Source organism: Engraulis encrasicolus, chromosome 17 (genome assembly GCF_034702125.1).
Source record: "Engraulis encrasicolus isolate BLACKSEA-1 chromosome 17, IST_EnEncr_1.0, whole genome shotgun sequence".
In the NCBI taxonomy this organism is placed as follows: Eukaryota; Metazoa; Chordata; class Actinopteri; order Clupeiformes; family Engraulidae; genus Engraulis; species Engraulis encrasicolus.
The window spans coordinates 46580458-46600130 of NC_085873.1; the positions used below are offsets into that span (position 1 = coordinate 46580458).

At 42.0% G+C, this 19673-nt stretch overlaps 1 protein-coding gene and 1 long non-coding RNA gene across 3 annotated transcripts in view; both read left to right on the forward strand.

Annotated features, from left to right (window-relative positions):
* LOC134466890 (uncharacterized) overlaps positions 1 to 5408 on the forward strand; it is a 6112-nt gene extending 704 nt beyond the window's left edge. For both annotated transcript variants that reach the window (XR_010038436.1, XR_010038435.1), the window contains 3 exons: positions 410 to 496; positions 921 to 1051; positions 4967 to 5408. This is a non-coding gene — a long non-coding RNA (uncharacterized LOC134466890). The remainder of the gene's footprint in view (positions 1 to 409; positions 497 to 920; positions 1052 to 4966) is intronic.
* Positions 5409 to 5419: 11 nt separating this feature from the next.
* On the forward strand, positions 5420 to 15419 carry LOC134466889 (uncharacterized). The gene is made up of 20 exons (XM_063220788.1): positions 5420 to 6534; positions 7034 to 7137; positions 8305 to 8416; positions 8515 to 8568; positions 8663 to 9034; positions 9517 to 9618; positions 9745 to 9977; positions 10111 to 10289; positions 10371 to 10461; positions 10551 to 10895; positions 11006 to 11068; positions 11462 to 11516; positions 11627 to 11718; positions 12212 to 12326; positions 12652 to 12741; positions 13331 to 13486; positions 13601 to 13753; positions 13853 to 14044; positions 14514 to 14572; positions 15192 to 15419. The coding sequence occupies exons 1-19, from the start codon at positions 6435 to 6437 to the stop codon at positions 14546 to 14548; spliced, it is 2643 nt and encodes an 880-aa protein (XP_063076858.1). The 5' UTR covers positions 5420 to 6434; the 3' UTR covers positions 14549 to 14572; positions 15192 to 15419.
* The last annotated feature ends 4254 nt before the right edge of the window (positions 15420 to 19673 follow it).

The window sequence follows — 19673 nt, forward strand, 5'->3', positions numbered from 1 at the left end:
ATATGAAAAGGCTAGTAGACCCCCTGGAACCTGCACACATACAGTACAGTACTATCATAACGCATTCGCATTGTTGGCTGTTAACAATTTGGCTTTGCTTCTATTGAGCTGTATGGCAGGGTGTGTTTAGAATCGAACTAGCACATAAGCTGACTTGGAAAGAAACCTAACTGGAGTTAAAGACCATTTCTACTACCCGTTATCAATATGTATCTCACTGAATCTTTCTATGGTTACCTGGTCTTCTGTTTGTGATCATACAATTATTTTTATCAATACTTTGTCCACAGTAACCTCCATCAAGGCTTTCTCTCTTAGTACAGCGATGATATGTTTTTATTTAATTTTATTGCAGTACCACTGAAATAAATGCTTATGCGTAATGCTTATATTCGCTTTATTCTCTCAGATGATGGTGTTGGGATAGCAGAACTTTCTGTGCTCTCACGGTCCGTGGCGGTGGTTCTGGCAGCAATTACCAGCTGAGTTCACACAGGTAGAGGACTACTCCTCCCCCATGCATGCACTCATAATTATTGTAATTATTATTTTGCAATTGTTGTGTCATACTCATTAAGCGGCTGATGCTTCAGTATAGTAAATAGACAGAAGTATGCCATCAAAGTTACATTTACAGTAAGACAAATGACCTAGTTTGTAGGTAATCAGGCTTATTGAAAGTTTTGAAATTAACCCACCAGGCAGCATATGCCAGTTATCATGAATCTGATCTTGTTGCCTGTTTCAAGTGGTCATATAACATTCCCCAATGATGAGCTTCACTCAGAGCGTAGGCCTACCTCTGGATGATGAGCTTCACTCAAAGCACATTTTGGGGCCTGTTGTTAACAAGGTAGTGAAGAAAAGAGTGGAAACCATATTGACACACAGTTCTGTTTATTTTATTTATTATATTGCAGTGTCGTGGAAGAATTGGCTGTGGACATGTGAGAACTGGACACGGGCAGACATATCAATGCCACGCCATCTGCATACCAGTGCCATCTTTTCTGTCCTCCAGCAACGTCATCATGGAATCTCATAAATATGGGTTTGTCCATTGAAAATAATCTGTCCTGGCTAGATCTCCCCTGGAACCTGCACACAAGCAGTACAGTATATACGCTATCATAACTCAGTCACATACATGCATTGTTGGCTGTTAACATTTTGCTTTTGCTATTGAGCTAACTTATGGCATGAATACAGTGCCATGAGAAAGTTTGGGCACCCTTTTGGAAAATCATTACATTGGTTTATTACTTGAACTTTTAAAGTAGCAACTTCATTCATATGTTGAACTGTAGATAAAGAGAAACATTTCAGCAGTGGAAAAAATGTCATAGGTGTTATAGAAAGAATTTTATGTGGATTTAAACAAAAATAGGTGTGTGCATAAATATGGGCACCCCAAAGAAGGTATACCATTAATATGAAGCAGAGCTCACCTTTGCAGCACAAACTGGTTTTAATTACTTTGGAATCCCTTCAGTCACCAATACAGACATGATTGGACATTAAAATGTTATTTATCATACAAAATAGCAGACGAGGCTTGTCCTAAATCCTGCCTGGGAGAGTGGAATATGGTGGGCTCTGTACAAACTGTAGTTTGTTGAAAAATAGTTAAAAGGGCATGGCTAAAGGATGCTTGGAATAGTAACAGGCACACTACAGAACATCTCCATAGAATTACAAGACCATAGCTGCTGATAGTGCAGACTTAGACATGGGTCCTCCCACGCATACTTTTCACAAGGCAAAAGCTCATTGGATGGGTGATGCATAAAAAGGCTTTCCTGTGTATCCATCAGAAATAAGTTGTTTAACTTATGCAGAAAGCTTATCTGGACAAGCTAAAAGCATTTTGGGAACTCATAGTGTGGTTAGATGAGACTGAGCTAGAGTTATTTGACCTTAACAATGGGAGGAGGACATGGCAGAAAATGCACCCATACAATCTATGACCTCTGGTCTAAAACACACCCTTCTATAGGTCTGTGTGGATAGTATACACACTGTAAAACTTATTACAGTTAAGGGCCTCACTAATTCTTTTCAAATAGCATATTTTTCAAAAGAATGTTCAAGTGTCAGTCACAAAATTAGAGCTGAGCAGAGTTTGGACTTTCCAGCAGGACAGTGTTTGCACTGCACTGATCAAAATTCAACAATTAGTTAATGCAAAACAACAAGTAAAATGCCTTAAAATGGTCATACCAATCTTGAGATATCACCATCATTGAAAAAGAACGAATTTATTTGAACCAGGATGTCTAAAGAAGACAGATGAGTAACCTGACTGAATTAGAGTGGTTCTGGATAGAATAATTGGCAACTATTCAGTAGCACCAGGTAGTTGGAACTTGTCTTCTTGTATAGCAAGTATCCAAGGGCAATTAGATCAGCAAAGGTGAGCTCTACTTCATATTAATGGTATACCTTCTTTGGGGTGCCCATATTTATGCACACGCATGTTTTTGATTAAATCCACATAAAATTCTTTCTATAACACCTATGACAATTCTTCCACTGCTGAAGTGTTTCTCTTTCCCTACAGTTTAACATATGTTAAAAGGAAGTTGCTACTGTAAAAGCTCAATGAGAAATAAACCGATGTAATGATTTTCCAAAAGGGTACCCAAACTTTCTCATGGCACTGTATGTGTAGTAAAAACGAGCTAGCACGCTAGCTGACTTGGACACAATCACACAAACCCAAACTAGAAAACGTCGGATTACGCTCTAGGGCAGGGGTGGGGAACCCATGTCTCGAGGGCCGTTTATGGCTCTTGAGGCCATCTTGTCTGGCCCCCGACAAATGTTTAATGTTATGCAGCTTCACATAAAATATTAAATATTTTCTAAAATAATCTTAGAAATTACATAAATACAATTAGGTTACATCCAGGGGACCTAGAGAAGGTGGGGTCTGTTTTAAAGGTGTTTGCCTTCAATATAGGCCTAAAGTGCAGGGGGAAATCCTGGTTTGTGTTCACAGTAAGGCCCTTGTAGGACGTTTATGGCTCTTGGAGGAATTTGAAGTGGCCCTTCGAATGAAAAAGGTTCCTCACCCCTGCTCTACTACACAAGGGGAAGGGTGAGATAGTAACAAAAGCGGGAATATGTCCTAACTACCGGGTAGTTTAGCAGTACAGGTATGCATGATTGCCCATCACTTGTAAAGACAGCTGTCTGCCTCCAAAGTAAGAATTCACACCTACAGCTTATAGGGACAAAGGGTGCTTACGCGGTCGTTAAGCCTCAATATGGCTGCTGATTTAGCATAGTATACAATCAGAAGTATGCCATCTTGCCATCACTTTTTGAACCTTTGACCTAGTAGTGCTCTTGATGAAGCATGGAGAAAGGGTTTTGATTTAACTACAATTATCTATAGAGCCACCCGTATGCCAGTTATCAGTTACAGTGGTGCTCATATGTTTACATACCCCAGCAGAATATACACTTTCTCTGCGATTTCTCACAAATTATGAAGGATTACAGAAAACCTTTTTTTCACTCATTGCTAGTGACTGACTTACGATATGTATTATCAATCTTCTGTGTTTACTCTTTCAAAAGCATGATCACAACCCAAACTACCCAAATGACCCTGTTCAGAAGTTTACATACCCTAGTTTCTGATGCTGAATATGGCCCTGTTTAACGTCAGGGACCGCTCTAAATTGTTTGTGGTAGTTGTGGATAAGGCTCTTAATGTTCTCAGATGACAAAACAACACATTCTTCCTGGCAGAATGGTTGTTTCCTATAATAATTTTTGGGTGTCTTGCTGGAACCTCATATTTGAGGTTTCCCCTGAATGGCTCAATGATGTTGAGATCAGGAGAGTGAAACGGTCGCTCAAAAACTTCATTTTATTCTTTCTGAAGCTAATGACGGGTTGATTTGGCTTTCTGTGTTCAAATATTGTCATGTTGGCATGTCCAAACAATGGAACATGTGCAGTGTCAAGGCTGATGTGTGTCAAGTTTCCTCCAGTATTTTTCACAGAGAAAAGTATTCATCATTCTGCGAGTATGGACCAAAAGTATAGTGCATTAGTAACTCAAATGTCCCCATGACATCAGTGGTCCATGACCATGTTTCACAGAAGGTATGGTGTAACTTTCACCATAGGCTCCATTGACTCCATGACTGTTCTCCAAATGGTACTGTTAATAGTGGCTGAAAAAAGTTCTATATTGATCTAATTTTTCCAAATTACTTTGTCAGAGGCATTCTGATGCTTCTCACTATGCTATTTGGTGTATCATATGCAAAATAACATGTTTGCATTTGTGTAGTAATGGCTTTCTCCTGGCAACCCCCAACAGCCCATCTTTCCTCAAGTGCCTCTTTGCTGTACAGTTTAAAACATTTTTCATGTTGTCCTATATTTCACCTGAAGTTATTTTTTGGTTGTCTTATGCCTCCTGAACAATTTCCCTTGCAATGATCATTGCAGTGCAATGATTCCCTTGCCCAATGGCTTGATTCCAACCAAACCCCCTCATATTGCATTTCTGAATTGAAATTCCAACAGTGCCAACATGACAATATTTCGACACAGAAAGCCAAATCAACCCGTCATAAGCTTCAGAAAGAATAAAATGAAGTTTTTGAGCGACCGTTTCACTCGCCTGATCTCAACATCATTGAGCCTTTTGAAAGAGTAAACACAGAAGATTGATAATACATATCTTAAGCCAGTCACTAGCAATGAGTGAAAAAAAAGGTTTTCTGTAATCCTTCATAATTTGTGAGAAATCGCAGAGAAAGTGTATATTCTGCTGGGGTACATGTAAACATATGAGCACCACTGTGTCTTGATGCCTGTTTCAAATGATCATAACATTGCCCAATGATGAACTTCATTCAGAGCACACTTTGTCCTGTTATTAACATGGTAATGAAAAAAAGAGTGGCGACCATATTGACACAGTTCTGTTCATTTATTGCAGTGATATGGCAGCGGAGTGGACGTGTGGGATCTGGAGATGAGATCGCAATCTCCAACATCTCTAGCTACGTTTTCTGCTGAGAGAGAGAGAGAGATGGGCCAAACACACTTGAATTCCACGGTGGCTGAGGCCAAGGTCACAGTGGATAAAGTAGACCCCAGGACATGAAAATACAAGCACCAGAAGCTGCACATTGTAAACAGTAGCCAACTCATATTTTGGCAAGCTAATGGCATGCTCAGCCGTCACTTCCAGCGAGGGCACAGTGCAAAGTGACACTATGCACTAAAGACCTCAGTGCACTGTGTGCACTATGCACTGACTGTCAGTGCACTGACAAAAGTGCGCCATTTGAGACATAGCCCTTGAATCTGATTGCTACCCCCACCCCCCCTCCCCCAACCTTCAACGCCGACTGATTGACTCTGATTGCTACCCCCACCCCCACCCCCATCCCCCCGGTCACATTGCAATGTACGTCTCTAATTGGCTTGTGCAAATATATGAGTTTTTAGACCTACGTCTTCTTGATGTTGTAACTTGTTATAATGTGGAGCGATAGGGATTTTTTTCCCCCGTCATCATCACCCCATGTATACTGTACTGTACTTTGTTTGGGATTAATAAAATAAGTCTACGTTTATTTATGCCCACAATGCAAACACAATGCCCCCAGAGGGTTAAGGTGGACCTTAACCCCTGGTGGCATTGTGTTTGATTTGTACATGTGTATGCTTGTAATAGGCCTAATGTACCTTGTATTAGTTATTGTTCAATTCGGCCAACTTCTCCACAGCTCCTGGTACATAGGTTTAGAAATGTGTTGCTTTGGTTGCACTTTTATTACATATTGTCTTTCTCTTGGTTCATAGTTTCTCAAGGTATGTTTCACAGTCCTTAATACATTCCCCCTGTGTCAGATGTGTTTTTTGTATTTTATTCATGTTTCCTGTTCCGAATGGACAATCTGTGATGATTGTTACATGAATTTCCCCCTCTTCATATGGTTATATGAAGCAGTGTTCAACCACCTGTTTTGTCAAATAAAGAGTTTGATGCCTATCTGTTTAATTTATTGTATTTTGTTGTTGTTCAAAATGCCCCCTCCATGAATACGAAACCATGCCAATGTTAGGATATATAACTATTAACCTAATTCTCCATGAAGTTCTCTTTTGAAAACACAGCATGATGTCTGTTTGGTTTTTACACTTATTCACGTGCATGTTATGAGAAACCATAGTCTGATTATTTAGCCTATCAATAACAAAGAACCTGTTTAGGCCTAAGCATCTAAACCGTCTCTGAAGCAACAGCTTTGACGTCATGTTTCAGGAAAGCAGTGGAAAAGCCTGCCCACAAAGAACTTGTTCTGCCTGCCCATTATCTGTGTCTATGTGCCTGCCCCCCTACAAACCGGAAGTTGTGATCCAAGGGGGCGTTACAAATCTCAGGGCCCTTGTACTTAATGTTCTGTCTACCTGCAAGTCTTCAGTTTCAAAACGGACGACCGAGGACTGCTGGAGAAGACGAACAGCTAGAACTAAGAGAAAAACGGTGTGGAGTAGGTAAGTCGTGGTTTGCAGACATCTGGAATTACACGAACCACACCTTTGTTTTATTAGATTGCATTCTTTCGGTTGCGCGGTTTTGTTGATGTTGCGCGTTTTGCCTATTTCTAACACCATTGACGATTGCGCGAGTAACCTGGATTACACAATTAAACTTGTTTTCTTCTACTCTTCGCCTTGACATCAAAGGTAGCTATGCTGGTTGCAGTTAAATTTCTTCACTAGCTGCTAACTGGATAGCAACAACAATTGCGACAGGCATGGTCCTGTGGTGTTAATTTTGACGTGCAACTCCGTAAACATTTCCCACACTATTGCAATTTATTTACTTAAACCAGTGATTTTTATGTATTTGTAATCTCCCTGTCTCTCTCGCTCTCTATCACCCCTTCCCTTTGGTCTTTCTGTTTTAGAGTAGGTGGAAATACTCGACGGGTCCAAGACCAAAATACACTTTTTCACAGCCCTCATTTTGACTTTTTCATTCTCTCTCCAGGACATCTTTCTCCGTCATACATCATGTCTCTTGACGAGCTGATGGATAAAGCGAAACAGCTTACAGAGGAGTTGGATCCAGAAGGCGACACCACCAAACAACCTGTAAGTAGGGGGGGATTAAGTAAGGGTTAGCGTTCGGCGAGAAGGTCGCTACCGTGGAATAGAGCTCTTCAGCGTTGACGTCAACTTGTATGCGGCGTTTGGACTACCGGTTCCCTGGCGATTTTTTACATTGCAAAACGCCATAGAGATTCAGGTTTGGCAAAAATATAAGTTGCACGGCAACAACGAACATTAGCGTGTCCCCGCATCCCTTTCTCATTAGTGGAACGGATCGTATCATCATGTTGGTGTATTCACATGTTAAATCATGACGATTATAATTCAATATTGCTAACCCCTTTCTGATCATTAAAACTTCCGAACTACATACTTTCCTTTGGTTGCCATGGGTACAACCTTCCGCACGTACATGCCGTTAGATACTGGCGCCGTTTCTGTAGTCGCCAAAAGCTTCCGGGTTTAGCATATGGACGCAACATCGTATTTATGTCGAAGTTTGACACAAAATGATCAACCATGTCATACCTACAGCCTATTTTTAACACCCTCGACAGTTTGCGGGGGTTCGCTAAGCGCGTGCTTGCACTCGGAGCTTATTTGAAATTTACCCCTATTCATTCCCAATGGAGGCCGGAAGCCGATAGGAACCAGGACGTCCTTAAATGCTAACATGAAAGACTACAATCTACTACATGCTTCCGCTTCCGCTGAAGAACTCTATAGCAGCACGACAGAGAGAAACGATCCGGAGGGGTCTTGGCGTCGAATCGATTCTCTCTGAAGTGCTGCTATTCCACAAAGCGACCGACTCGCCGAACGTTAACCCGCTTATTATATGGATATACTGAAATTATGCACACACACATGGCGGTGACATTTCTTTATTTAATGTTACGTTTATTATAATTTTTCATGTCAAAAGATTGTTGCCGCGCAAAACTAAACAGTGCCGTTGTGGAACACCGATAGGCAACAGGTAGCCTAGACAACAGGTGTTGTTTATCACAGCAGCTGATTAGTCTTGTTGAAAAATCGCTTTAGCAGTGGAAAGTCTTGTTGCCATTGACAGCGCTCTGATATAGACCAACCATTGAGAGTAAATAGAATTCTATCCTTATTAATAGGACCCCATGAAAGACCACATTTCCCATTGGCTTTGTTGTAACACACGTTTTGTGTGTTTTTATTTATTTTAATTGCCTGTAGGCGAAGAGGAAGAAGTCCGGCGACTCTTCTGTGGTGTGGCGGAAACGGGACCTGAGAGGGCAGCTGGTTTCTCAGCGCCCAGGCCAAGGAACGTCGCATAAACCTATACAGAGTAAGATTTAACATTTTCCCACAATCTGTTGTCCATTCTGCTGCCATAGTCATGTAAAACATGTCAAAAAACATATTGTTTGTTGTTAACCATTACAGAAAGAAGGGCCGCTCAGACTACAGGAGCTATTCATGAAGAACCAGGACCATCAGGTGAGTTGCTATGCATGTAAAGCCGTTTTCTTATGATTGTTCTGATGTTGTATTTGCTTAAATTGTTATGTGACTCTATGCATACTGTTTTAAGATGTCCCCAATCTTGATGAGCTCCTGGCTTCGCTACAAGAGGATCCTTCCAGCCAGTCTGACAAAGACACCCTCACCTGGGCAGAGCGCCAGGCCCAGAGTGAAGACAGATGGGGAAACCTGCGCCCCAGTCTCGTGAATATGGTGGTCGAGGCAGCCTCAATGGAGTATGGCCTCTGTCAGCGTTGCACCACCAAAGAAGCAGTCGTCAAATGCAGACAGTGCCAGCGCGCTGTATGTGGGCAGTGCGACCGAATTGTCCACGAGGGTCTGCTGCACGACCGCGAGGCCATATTTGGGCCATATTGCCACCCGCTGTCGCCTGACATGGTGGTAGACAACATCTTGGGCTGCCACAGCATAGTAAAGGAAGGTAGGAAGACACTTTTGTTGTGCCAATACTTGCTGTGTGTTATCTACCCATCAATACAAATACTTCAATCAATTGAATTAAGTGATGTGTTGTACAGAAAATACAACAGGACAGTTGAAACTGCTTTGCACACATCAGTTATGAAGTTTGCCACATATTGGATGTCTTGCTTCTTATCCAATTTGCCTTGTTGCCTTCCTATTATTTAGTGTTGCTTCTATTACCTTGTTTGACAATGTTGTCAGTGTTGCAACTGTACACTGCACCTTGAGGTCTTTGTTAACTTTTTGCTACTGTTTAATGCATTGTCCTCTTCTTTACTCCTTGTAGAACAATGCTATCAGTGTTGCAACTGTACACTGTGTCTTACCCTGTTCTTGTTTAAATTGCTCCTTGTAAGTCGCTTTGAACAAAGGCGTCTGCTACATACGAATGTAATGTAATGTGTTTAACATGTGCCAATTATTCACTCTGCATTTTAGTTTGTTTGCTTCCTGTGCTGGTGAAGCCACGGTGTCCTTGTGCGCGGGCGGAGGTGATCCGGCATCCAAGTAAAAAGGAAGTCATCCTTATTGGAATGAACGGTTAGATTTTTACTCTTAATGTTTCTCAGATTTTGTTACACTGTAACATGCATGATTTCTTAACATGGTCCATGGCAACATGCATGATTTCATAACATGGTCCATGGCAACATCTATCCATTTCAGGACGATACCAGTTGCAGATGCCCACTTATTCCTGTAGTCTCTGCGACCAGTCCTGGGAGGTGACCGTAGACGACCTTATAATGTCATCTTACTGGCCTGGTTCCGTGGCTTGCCAGACCATTTTTGATGTGGACCTGTTTAGGTCATATCGGAGCCTGAAGTTGTTGGCGCCAGGATTGTCACGCCAAGCATTCTTGGGGATGTTGGATGACCGTACGAAGACCTACGGTCGAGTAAGTGTGGTTGTTTGTACATGTTGACTCCATTGTATTACGGTGGCTTCAGTTTCAATATGGTATCATTGATTTGTATTGCATTTTTTTTTACGTGATGTGACTTTTGTTGTTGTTGTAACTTTCGTTGTAGGCTGGGAAAATATCTGGGGACACCTTCCAGAAGTCCTTTGTGGAGTGGTGTGTGGCCCAGGAAACGGTGAGGGAAGACCTTGGCATCTCCTCATTCACATGTACAGCCTGTACACCTGTGATGCATGCCATAGCTGTCGACGGCAACAGGAAGTTATACCGCTTCAGCAAATCCACTGGGTAAAATGTCTATGCTTATATACTTGTCTCAACCTAATGGTTAAAAAAAAAAAAGAGTCTCACAAGTGTGTGTTTATATAGTCCCACAAAGGCACTCTTCATGGGGAAGTTCCTGGCCATGGATGAAGATGTGGCTGACTTTGTTGAAGAAGTGCAGTCAACCGGCAGATATGTGAGTATAAACATTAAGCAGAGACTGCAACTGTCTCTATATTCCTTAAAATCTTCAATTGACAAATAATGTTTCTCTCTACGCTGTAGACTCCCGGCAAGGCCTACTGTGGATCGGCGCAGTTCACGGCGGCACGGGAAAGGGCTTCAAAAAACCCTAAGCAGGATGAAGAGGGAGTTGAAGTGGCCGTATGTCGGCATGGTGTCCTTCTCCGTGGCTTGAACATGTTTAGGGGCGAAGTATATGCGTACCCGATGTTTCTGCAGAAGGACTTGGCCTCTTCAAATCCAACCTTTTTCTGCAGCGACGTCATGTGCAGATATTGGCCCTACCTGGAGAGCGTTTCCAATAGCCTCCCTGCCTTGAAGCCCTTACTTGACATGAAGCCTCTGTTATCTGTGATGCATGCTAGAGCGCATGACGGTCCATGTGAGGTGAGGTGTATACATCTGTTTGCCTTTTTGTTGTTTATTTCCTTCCTGTTGTGTTTGATGTAAGGTGAGGTGGTATCTAAATTGCATGTTTTTTAACACTTTGCTTTCAGTTGAAATGGAGCGGACGGAACCAGTTGGGAGCGGGCAACACAATTGGAGAAGAAGTTGAACAGGTAGTTACAATCACTACCATTGTACACTACACAAACTTTAGCAGCAGAAATTATTTCCTTATGACTGGTTGGTCTAGTGTTGCTGACATCACAACAACATAACAGCTATCTTCTTTTACTGGACTAATGCACCACATGAGGCTTGCTGCACCTTTTCTGATTTCTTTTGTTATGGTTGTATGTCTGCTTGTGTGTGTGTGCATGTTGCCCTCCTGTCCTAAGTGCAATATTGCATGCAGGTCTCTAACCTCAAACTGCACACGTCATTTGAAGTGCGCGTTGTCCCGTTAAGCTGACGCACATACCTTTGTTAAAAGAAATGACATTCTTTATATATGTTATGACATTACTTGTTTTACTAATGACTTCACCCTGTGTTCTTGTACTCTGAAGGTCAACAGCTTCCTGTCCAGGGCTGGCCTCAGCACCAAATACATGGGAAAGAGTGGTGAGAACGGCACAGGCCATACATACAGCATTGCATTCTATTCAGGAACAGCACTTTAAGTGCACTTTTCTGGTCTGACTGTTAATTGTTGTTTACTGTCATCCCAACAGCAAGAGTTGACAGCTTGTCCATTCTGGCAATTGAGTGGAACAAGCGAAAATTTCACCAAATGGAGTCAATGTTGGCCAGAAGATATGCCAAGGTACATTTATCTGTGTTATGGTAGCCCATTTTCTCTTATACATGGGTTGAATTCCAATATGCGACCTTGCGTCCTTCACTTGTGCTTGTGGCCTCACATTTTGCTGATGCACCGCCTCAGTGTTGAAAACAATCAAGTTTCCCTGCTGTCAGCCTAGCCACAACAATTTTTGGGGGACTGTTCTTCATTCACCATCCTGTTTGCAAATGAGAAAATTACTAAAATTGAGTTTTTGCGACATATTGAAATATAATGCTGTCAGTGATGTCATTATGACATTACGTCCTGGTACGAGGCCATAAGAACAAGTGGAGGACGCAAGGTCATATAATTGGAACGCACACATGGTGTTCAATGTTTAAATTTGTCAACTGATATTTATGCAATACTGCAGTCAAACATGACTTAAAAGTTAAGCCCCTTACAAAAGCAACAGAAACGAGGGTCTGTGATTAAGGCTTTTTTTGTTTTGTTTGTTTGTTTGTTTGTTTAGAATATGAAGCGACTGGACTCAGAGGAGAGCACCCTACAGGAAATGAAGAAGGCTCACAGTTTGACTCCAGCTCTTCAGGAGCAGTGGGTGTCGGAGGTACAGCAAGCATGTCAAGGTATACACTGATACGGTGTCTGATATGGGGATACAGGGATCTTGTCTAAAACTATTTTGATAAATAACTGACTGCCTGTTTTACTGGTCTGCATCACTGACTGTCTTGTTATCTATGGAAAGAGTTGCTGCTTTAATGCCTCCTGAAAGTTCTGCATGTCCCAATTTGTAGCCTGGTTCAAACGGTTTTAGCAGTAGAATAGAATGGACTTTTGTCATGGCAGGAAATTTGTCTCAGTCTCATAGAAAAACATGATATAGTATTCCTGACCATTTTGAGCATACTGGCATTTCTTTAAAAATCTTTTGACTTCATATGCTTACAGTGCCAAAACGTTCCAATGATGCCCAAAAAAAAATTGAAGCGCTCTACGTCTGCATCAAGAACAGGAAGCATTACCTGTATCGGACGGAAGGTATGACTGTTACACTACGCATGTATTTTTTTTTTTTATTTTTTTTTTTAATTGTGTTTCAGGACAATCAAAGATTAAGTGTGTTATGCATGTTTCCTTTGTTATCTGCAATTGCAATACATTACACTTGGGTGGCTCTTGTATCCAAAGTGACTTACAGATATCCCTGCATTAGTTACAGTACCTGAAGCAATGTGTGGTTAGGTGCCTTTCCAGGGCACTTCAGCCGTGAAGAGGGGAAGAGATTTGTAAGGGTGGGGATCAAACCTTCAACCCCCTAACCATTACACTACGGTTGCCCCCATAGCTGCAATAGAGTGACTACAACTGAAATATTTTGTTCGCTGCTGTCATAAGGCACAAACATTGTGGAGTGCTAATGAGCACTTGGTTATATGGGCATCATTGAGCATGCTCCTAGCCAGACATTCTAAAGCCAGTTGAAACAAAATATCAATTCCCCAAATGCTGGTGATGGCAACAACAATAACTCATCGGTTGTAACCTGATACTTTCCTGTCTTGTCTGCAATGCAATAGACTCATCTCTTAAACAGAACGCTAAGTATTGGATGTTCTGCTCTTTTCAGACAGCAACAAGAGACGGCATGCTGTCAGACGCAAAATTAGAGAAGAGACCGAAGAATTGTCCAAAGCCCTGGATGATGTGAGACATCTCTTCATCCTACCTTCCACTGAGGACCTATTGCAGCAGGACAACTTTTGGTGGCCATGGAGTCCCTTGGGTAAGAAAATTATGTATACAAATTAGAAAATGATATTTTTGTATAATTCCAGTTAGGTTGTGAGCTAAATTCATCCATCATATGGTTTTTGATTATTTTTTTTTCCTAATTCAGGGGTGCCACATCTGCAAGCCAAAAGAGCAGTCCATGACCAGGTGATGCTGGTATGCCGCCTAACCGAGGAGTCTTCCATTTTGAAGGATGAAATGACCCGGCATGTCCAGAGCATCAAAGATATGCACAAAACTGTCTCAGATTCTCTTTCGGGTAAGTTTGGGTGACATGGGGTATCTGGGCATGCTAGCAATTTCCTCATGGAAGTGTCTGAGCTCACTTTCTGTTTTTATGTTTACTTTTCATTTTAAGTCACAGAACACGGAGGTAAAGCTGCTCTCCTGCAGAAAAGGCTGGAATTCCTCAATAAGAAACTTCTCAAGACCAAAGAGCTCTTCACTAACGTCCTGAAGGGAGAACTCCCGGAGGAGGAGGAGGAGGAGGAGGAGGTGGATGAAGAGCAGGTGGAAGAGTACGAGGACTCTGAGGAAGAGGACGAAGATGGTAAGGGTCAACTAACCCTACCCTTTTAACAGTTCTTGTTAAATTATTTTACTTGAAGGGACACAGACTTTTAGTTGTTTATTTCCAGAATTCATGCTGCCCATTCACTAATGTTACCTTTTTCATGAATACTTACCATCAACATCAAATTGTAAGTAATCATTATGACTGGAAGAATTGCACTTTTCATACATGAAAAGAGGGATCTTCTCCATGGTCTGCCATTTTGAATGTCCAAAAACATCCATTTTCAGCTGCAGAAATGACTGTACTTAGACCACACTAGAAAATATTTGTTTGTTACTTAGTAAACTTTCATGTAAAGATCAAATTTGGCAATAGGTAGCCCAGTTTCAATGAGCAGCATAGTTGCAGTACCTTTTTTGACCATTTCCTGCACAGTGTCCCATTAAGCTTCCTGAATGCCATCGCCTGCAATAAGTCATTCTCTCCCTGCTGTTTATTACAGTTTTATTCACCTGTGGACCACAGACTGACGTCTGACACAGCCACATAACGCAAGTAAAGGTAAGCCTGCAGATTGTCTAGGTCATCAGAGTGTGCCCCCCCCCCCTTCTGTTGTGTGTGTGTGTGTGTGTGTTATATTATTAGCCCTCCTCCTGAAATTAGACCTCTTAATTTTATCAGTGAGAACGACCATTATTGACAGTTTTATGTTATTCTGGAAACAAATGTACTAGGACATAAATTTACTATAAACACAGATCATGTCCCATTTGGATTTTTCTATTACAATGAGGAGCAATGATCAGGTTTTTTTTGACCCTCTTCATTGCACATTGTTCTAGCTGGTCCAAATTGTATGGAGGCTGAACATAGACATGTGCCGCATAGTCAGTGGGATTGTACACTGGACTCCAAGCGGGTCATTCCACTATTCTCTGTGTGTGTGTCCATTGGTTTTATATACACGCAAGAGTATTGTAAAGAAGAAAAAATGGACAAAATTCTGGCTAGCAGAAAGGGTAAATGGCGATTTGACTCGGGGAAAACCACTAGCCACAGTGGACGTTGACCAAAAAAGGTTAATGTCATGCCCTGGTGTCTGTGTCCTAAACAGCACCTAGATGGCTTTCTCTGTGATCATCGCAGTATTGACATCCGTTCTGTGAATCCGTTCTTTCAGATTTGTCCATTGGCAGCTGATATGTCAACACCATGGAGACCCCAAGACCAGCAGATCACTTCTACCAGTCTCTCTCTCTCTCTCTCTCTCTCTCTCTCTCTCTCTCTCTCTCTCTCTCTCTCTCTCTCTCTCTCTCTCTCTCTCTCTCTCTCTCTCTCTCTCTCTCTCTCTCTCTCTCTCTCTCTCTCTCTCTCTCTCTCTCTTGTGTGTGTGTGTGTAAGCAATAAACATTTGTACATGTACAGAAACTGTGTGTGTGTGTTAATGTTTAGGGTTACCCTGTCCATACCATTTCAAACCTCTGCATATAGGTCATTCTGACCAGCTGGGTCAATGTGAAGTCTCCCTCACTTGACTGCTGCAGAAGTCACAGATGTATAATGCTCATCTTGAAGCTACACAATTGTGATTTTTGTGATGTTGACTGTAGTTTGACAATCAGTGATCAATAATATAGTCAGAGCTGTGTATACAAATGTGTAATATTGGCTTGCTGTCAGCTTTCCACAGTTCAAAAACATAATTTTGAAGGGAAAAAACAGTATAGACTTTCATGCTTCAGGTTTGCTATTTTTTTCATGTAACACTGGAGCAATTACACTTGCATACAAAGAGAACACTTTTGGTATCAACACATAGGTATTAGTAGCTCAATACCAAAGTTACACTGCACAAAAGACTCAGTTCTTTCTTATGGCAGCAAAATAGCTCATGCACTGTTTCAACTCTTTGGAATGGGGCTTTCTCATCCTACAAGAGGTCATCAGAGTTCCTTCATGACATCAGAGCTGGTGGATTATAAGACCTTCTGCCTCTGTGTGGAATTGTCCCAGGAATGAGTAATAAGGTTTAAACTCCCAGGTAACGCCTTTGCCCCAGTCCCTTAAAGGTGCACTTTGTAGGATGGTGGCCAGAGTTGGTATTGCAACTATTCTCATCTGGAAGAGGCTGCCTATGACCAAATTTGATATGTACATGACAATTTTAAGTAATTAACATAACATGAAGTTTCACCCAAAGCGTGTTTTGCACTATAAATGTTTCTTGAAGTTGCAAATGTATCCAAAGTGCAAGTCAACGTTTGTGACTGGGAAGCCTGAATTCGAATACTCATTCCCAGGGCTGTAGTCAAGTCCACCTTTGTAGAGTCCAAGACCAGAATAATCAAGTCCGAGTTCAAAGAGGTTCGGGTCCGAGACAAGACCAAGTCCAAAAGGATTGAGTCCAAGTCACGTGTCGGTCAGTGTTAAACAATGAAAAGGATGAATATCAATAAAGCGGATGTTTGAAGGTAATCCATATGCCATGGATGTGAAGACAAACTTGTATGTTGTTGGATTTCAAGCTCCACTCTTGAATTTTTGGTAGTCAATGTTCTGAACAAAATAAAGACAGACCTGGTCAAGTCCAAAATCTTAATTTGGCAAGACCAGTGTCCGAGTCCAAGACAAGTCCGAGTCCAATTGATAGCGAGTTCAAGACAAGTCCAAGTCCATAAAAAAAAAAAAACTCGTCCGGACTCGGACCGAGTCCAGACTCGAGTAGGCCTACTAGCCCTGCTCATTCCCATCATATGAACTTACAATATCACATGTGCTGAACTCAATAAAAAGAATGTATGTACAAAAGTTTGCCTTGAAGTCCTATTTTCTACATAATTGATAGTGTGTGTGGGCCAACTGTATCACACATTTCAAAGGATGCCGTGGGCAAAATGTAATTGCTTCCCGGGCATGAGTCTGACATCCCTGGTTTAGAGTCATGATGTTGAAATACTGTTTTGTGGTTCATTGTGAAGAGAGGCAATCAGACTCTTTCTGTATCGCATTCTCGGACACTGACTGCTTTGTCTGGGCTTGGAACAAAGCCATCGAAAAAGCACCCACCCAAAACAGTAATAAGGGACCAATTTTAAGGGCCCTTTTTACATGTTGCCTTTCATGCAGCCCCTGATTAACTGTCTCCCCTATAACTCATGACCACATTCATGCAGCCCCAGACCATAAGACTCCGAAGTCCAAACACACTGTATGCAAGACACACTCATCTTAGCACTACTTGCCAGGGTGCCGCTACACTGCATATGAACCAAAGTAATTTTCCCCAGTCACATAAAACCAGAAGAAGTGTCCAAATAGATTTCTTACTGTTTGACCTACTCTTCCAAAAGTGCATTGGTAAGGTCACATTGATGTTTTTTTTCCAGAGGGCCTGGTTTTCAGTCTCCACTGTAATTCATCCCAAAGGTGTTCTATCGAGTCTAGGCCAGGACTCTATGGAGGCCAGGCAAGCAGTCAAACTAGTTCATCCATACCATACTCTTTCATCCATCTCTTTATGAACCTTGCTTTGTGCACTGGTGCATGGCTATGTTGGAAGAGGAAGGGCCACGCTCCGGACTGTTCCCACAAGGTTGCATGGAAGCAAGGAGAATGGAATTGTCCAAATGTATTGGTGTTATGAAGCATTCAGAGTTCATTTGACTGAAACTCTAAGGGGCCTGATTGTTCACAGTGGAATGAGGGCACGTCGTGAATTGAAGAGTTCTTGCACATGTTGCATCATATCACATTTCCCCGTTGGAATGACCAGAGCACCTGAGAGCTGTCAATTTTTTATCAACATGCATAGGGTGCTTAATATACAGTATTGACTGATAATTTCAATGAGATAGATTTGGTAATGTTGGGTTTAAATTACACTGTTTCTGTAACTGCTTACCTTGAGGCTTGGCTATAACACACTGTATCTCATTACCACATGTCCTTTCTTACACTTGATAATCCATGTGTCTGCCCTGGGGTGGAACTATAGGGAGGGCGAGCAGGGCATTTGCCCCTGGGCCCAGGGCCCTCCTGTATTGATCTTAGGGGCCATATTCTGACCTTAGCAAACCATTTGGAGGGCTCTATAAGTGTCTTACCCTGGGACCCTGTGGGCAATTGTTCCACCACAGCAGACTTCCGTTATCTGTCTCTGCACGAGATTGTAAGAACTTCACATCCTTTGAGGTGTACGTGAAGGAACTGAAACCTTGTCTAGCAAAAGGGAAACATCATCACTTGCACAGATACTGACTCTATACCAAACACAACCTGTATGCACTTCACTTCTTGGCCAACCATTGTGAGGCCTGCTTGGACTATAACCTGTTAAACTACTAGGGTTTAGCTGGGCACTGTGGTACAGTTCCAGATATAGAGTACCAGATATAGAGTCCCAGTACAAAGTAATCTGAAAGGTGGGGCCCATTTCATATGTGCCATGTAATGAGGACCCACTTTTGGGTCCGCTCTGTCCCTGAGCATGGGACAATTGACCCTGTTGTCCATCATCACCCCCGCCACATACCATGTCCATCTAACTTATTACTGAGATGTAATATCCATTTTATTACGCCTGCTGCCCCATAATCATACCTGTGTGCATACCATTTGACATAAAGTTGTGGAGAGAAAAGGTTGAATGGTGCTTGCTTTGGACCTTTTCACTTAAGTATGGCTGATAGTAATATGAGCATTACTTGCCACTTTGGCTAGCAGTCCTGATGATCTCTGATATGTGTTCACATGGAAAGCTATGTTAATAGTTATTAGTCTACCTTCTGCTTCAACAAACGCACACACACACACACACACACACACACACACACACACACACACACACACACACACACACACACACACACACACACACACACACACACCAGGGCTGTAGTACTCGAGTCCGGACTCGGCCCAAGTCCGGTCTCAAGTCCGTTTTTTTATGAGTTTTTTTTTTTTTATGGACTTGGACTTGTCTTGAACTCGCTATCAATTGGACTCGGACTTGTCTTGGACTCGGACAATGGTCTTGCCAAATTAGACTTTTGGACTCGCCGGGTCTGTCATTAAGTTTTGTTTAGAACACTGGCCATCATAGATTGTAAAGTGGAGCTTGAAATCCAATAACAAACAAGTTTGTCTTCACATCCATGCCATATAGGTTATCTTCTAAGGTTTCAAGTATTGGCAGAGGACGCGCTCAACTTCTTGGAAAACCGAAAAGCTTTTGGGTGCGAGATAAAAAGCGTCTTCTAAGGTTCACACTATTGACATTCATCCTTTTCATTGTTAAACACTGACCGACATGTGACTCGGACTTGACTTGGACTCTAATCTTTTTGGACTCGGTCTTGTCTCGGACTCGAACCTCTTTGGACTCTGACTTGTCTCGGACTTGACTAGTACTGGTCTTGGACTTGTCTTGGACTCTACAAAGGTGGACTTGACTACAGCCCTGACACACACACACACACACTTATCATGATGTTGTATGTAGGCCACACACATGTATTAATTTATTATGACCAAACATAGGCCGGTGTTCTAGGTTATAAGAGTAGAGGCCTATAGTGGTTTCATGGTTCAATGAATAGGCATACAGTCGTCTCCGACTACTAAAGGTACAGTACAGGCCAAAAGTGTGGGCCCACCTTCTCAT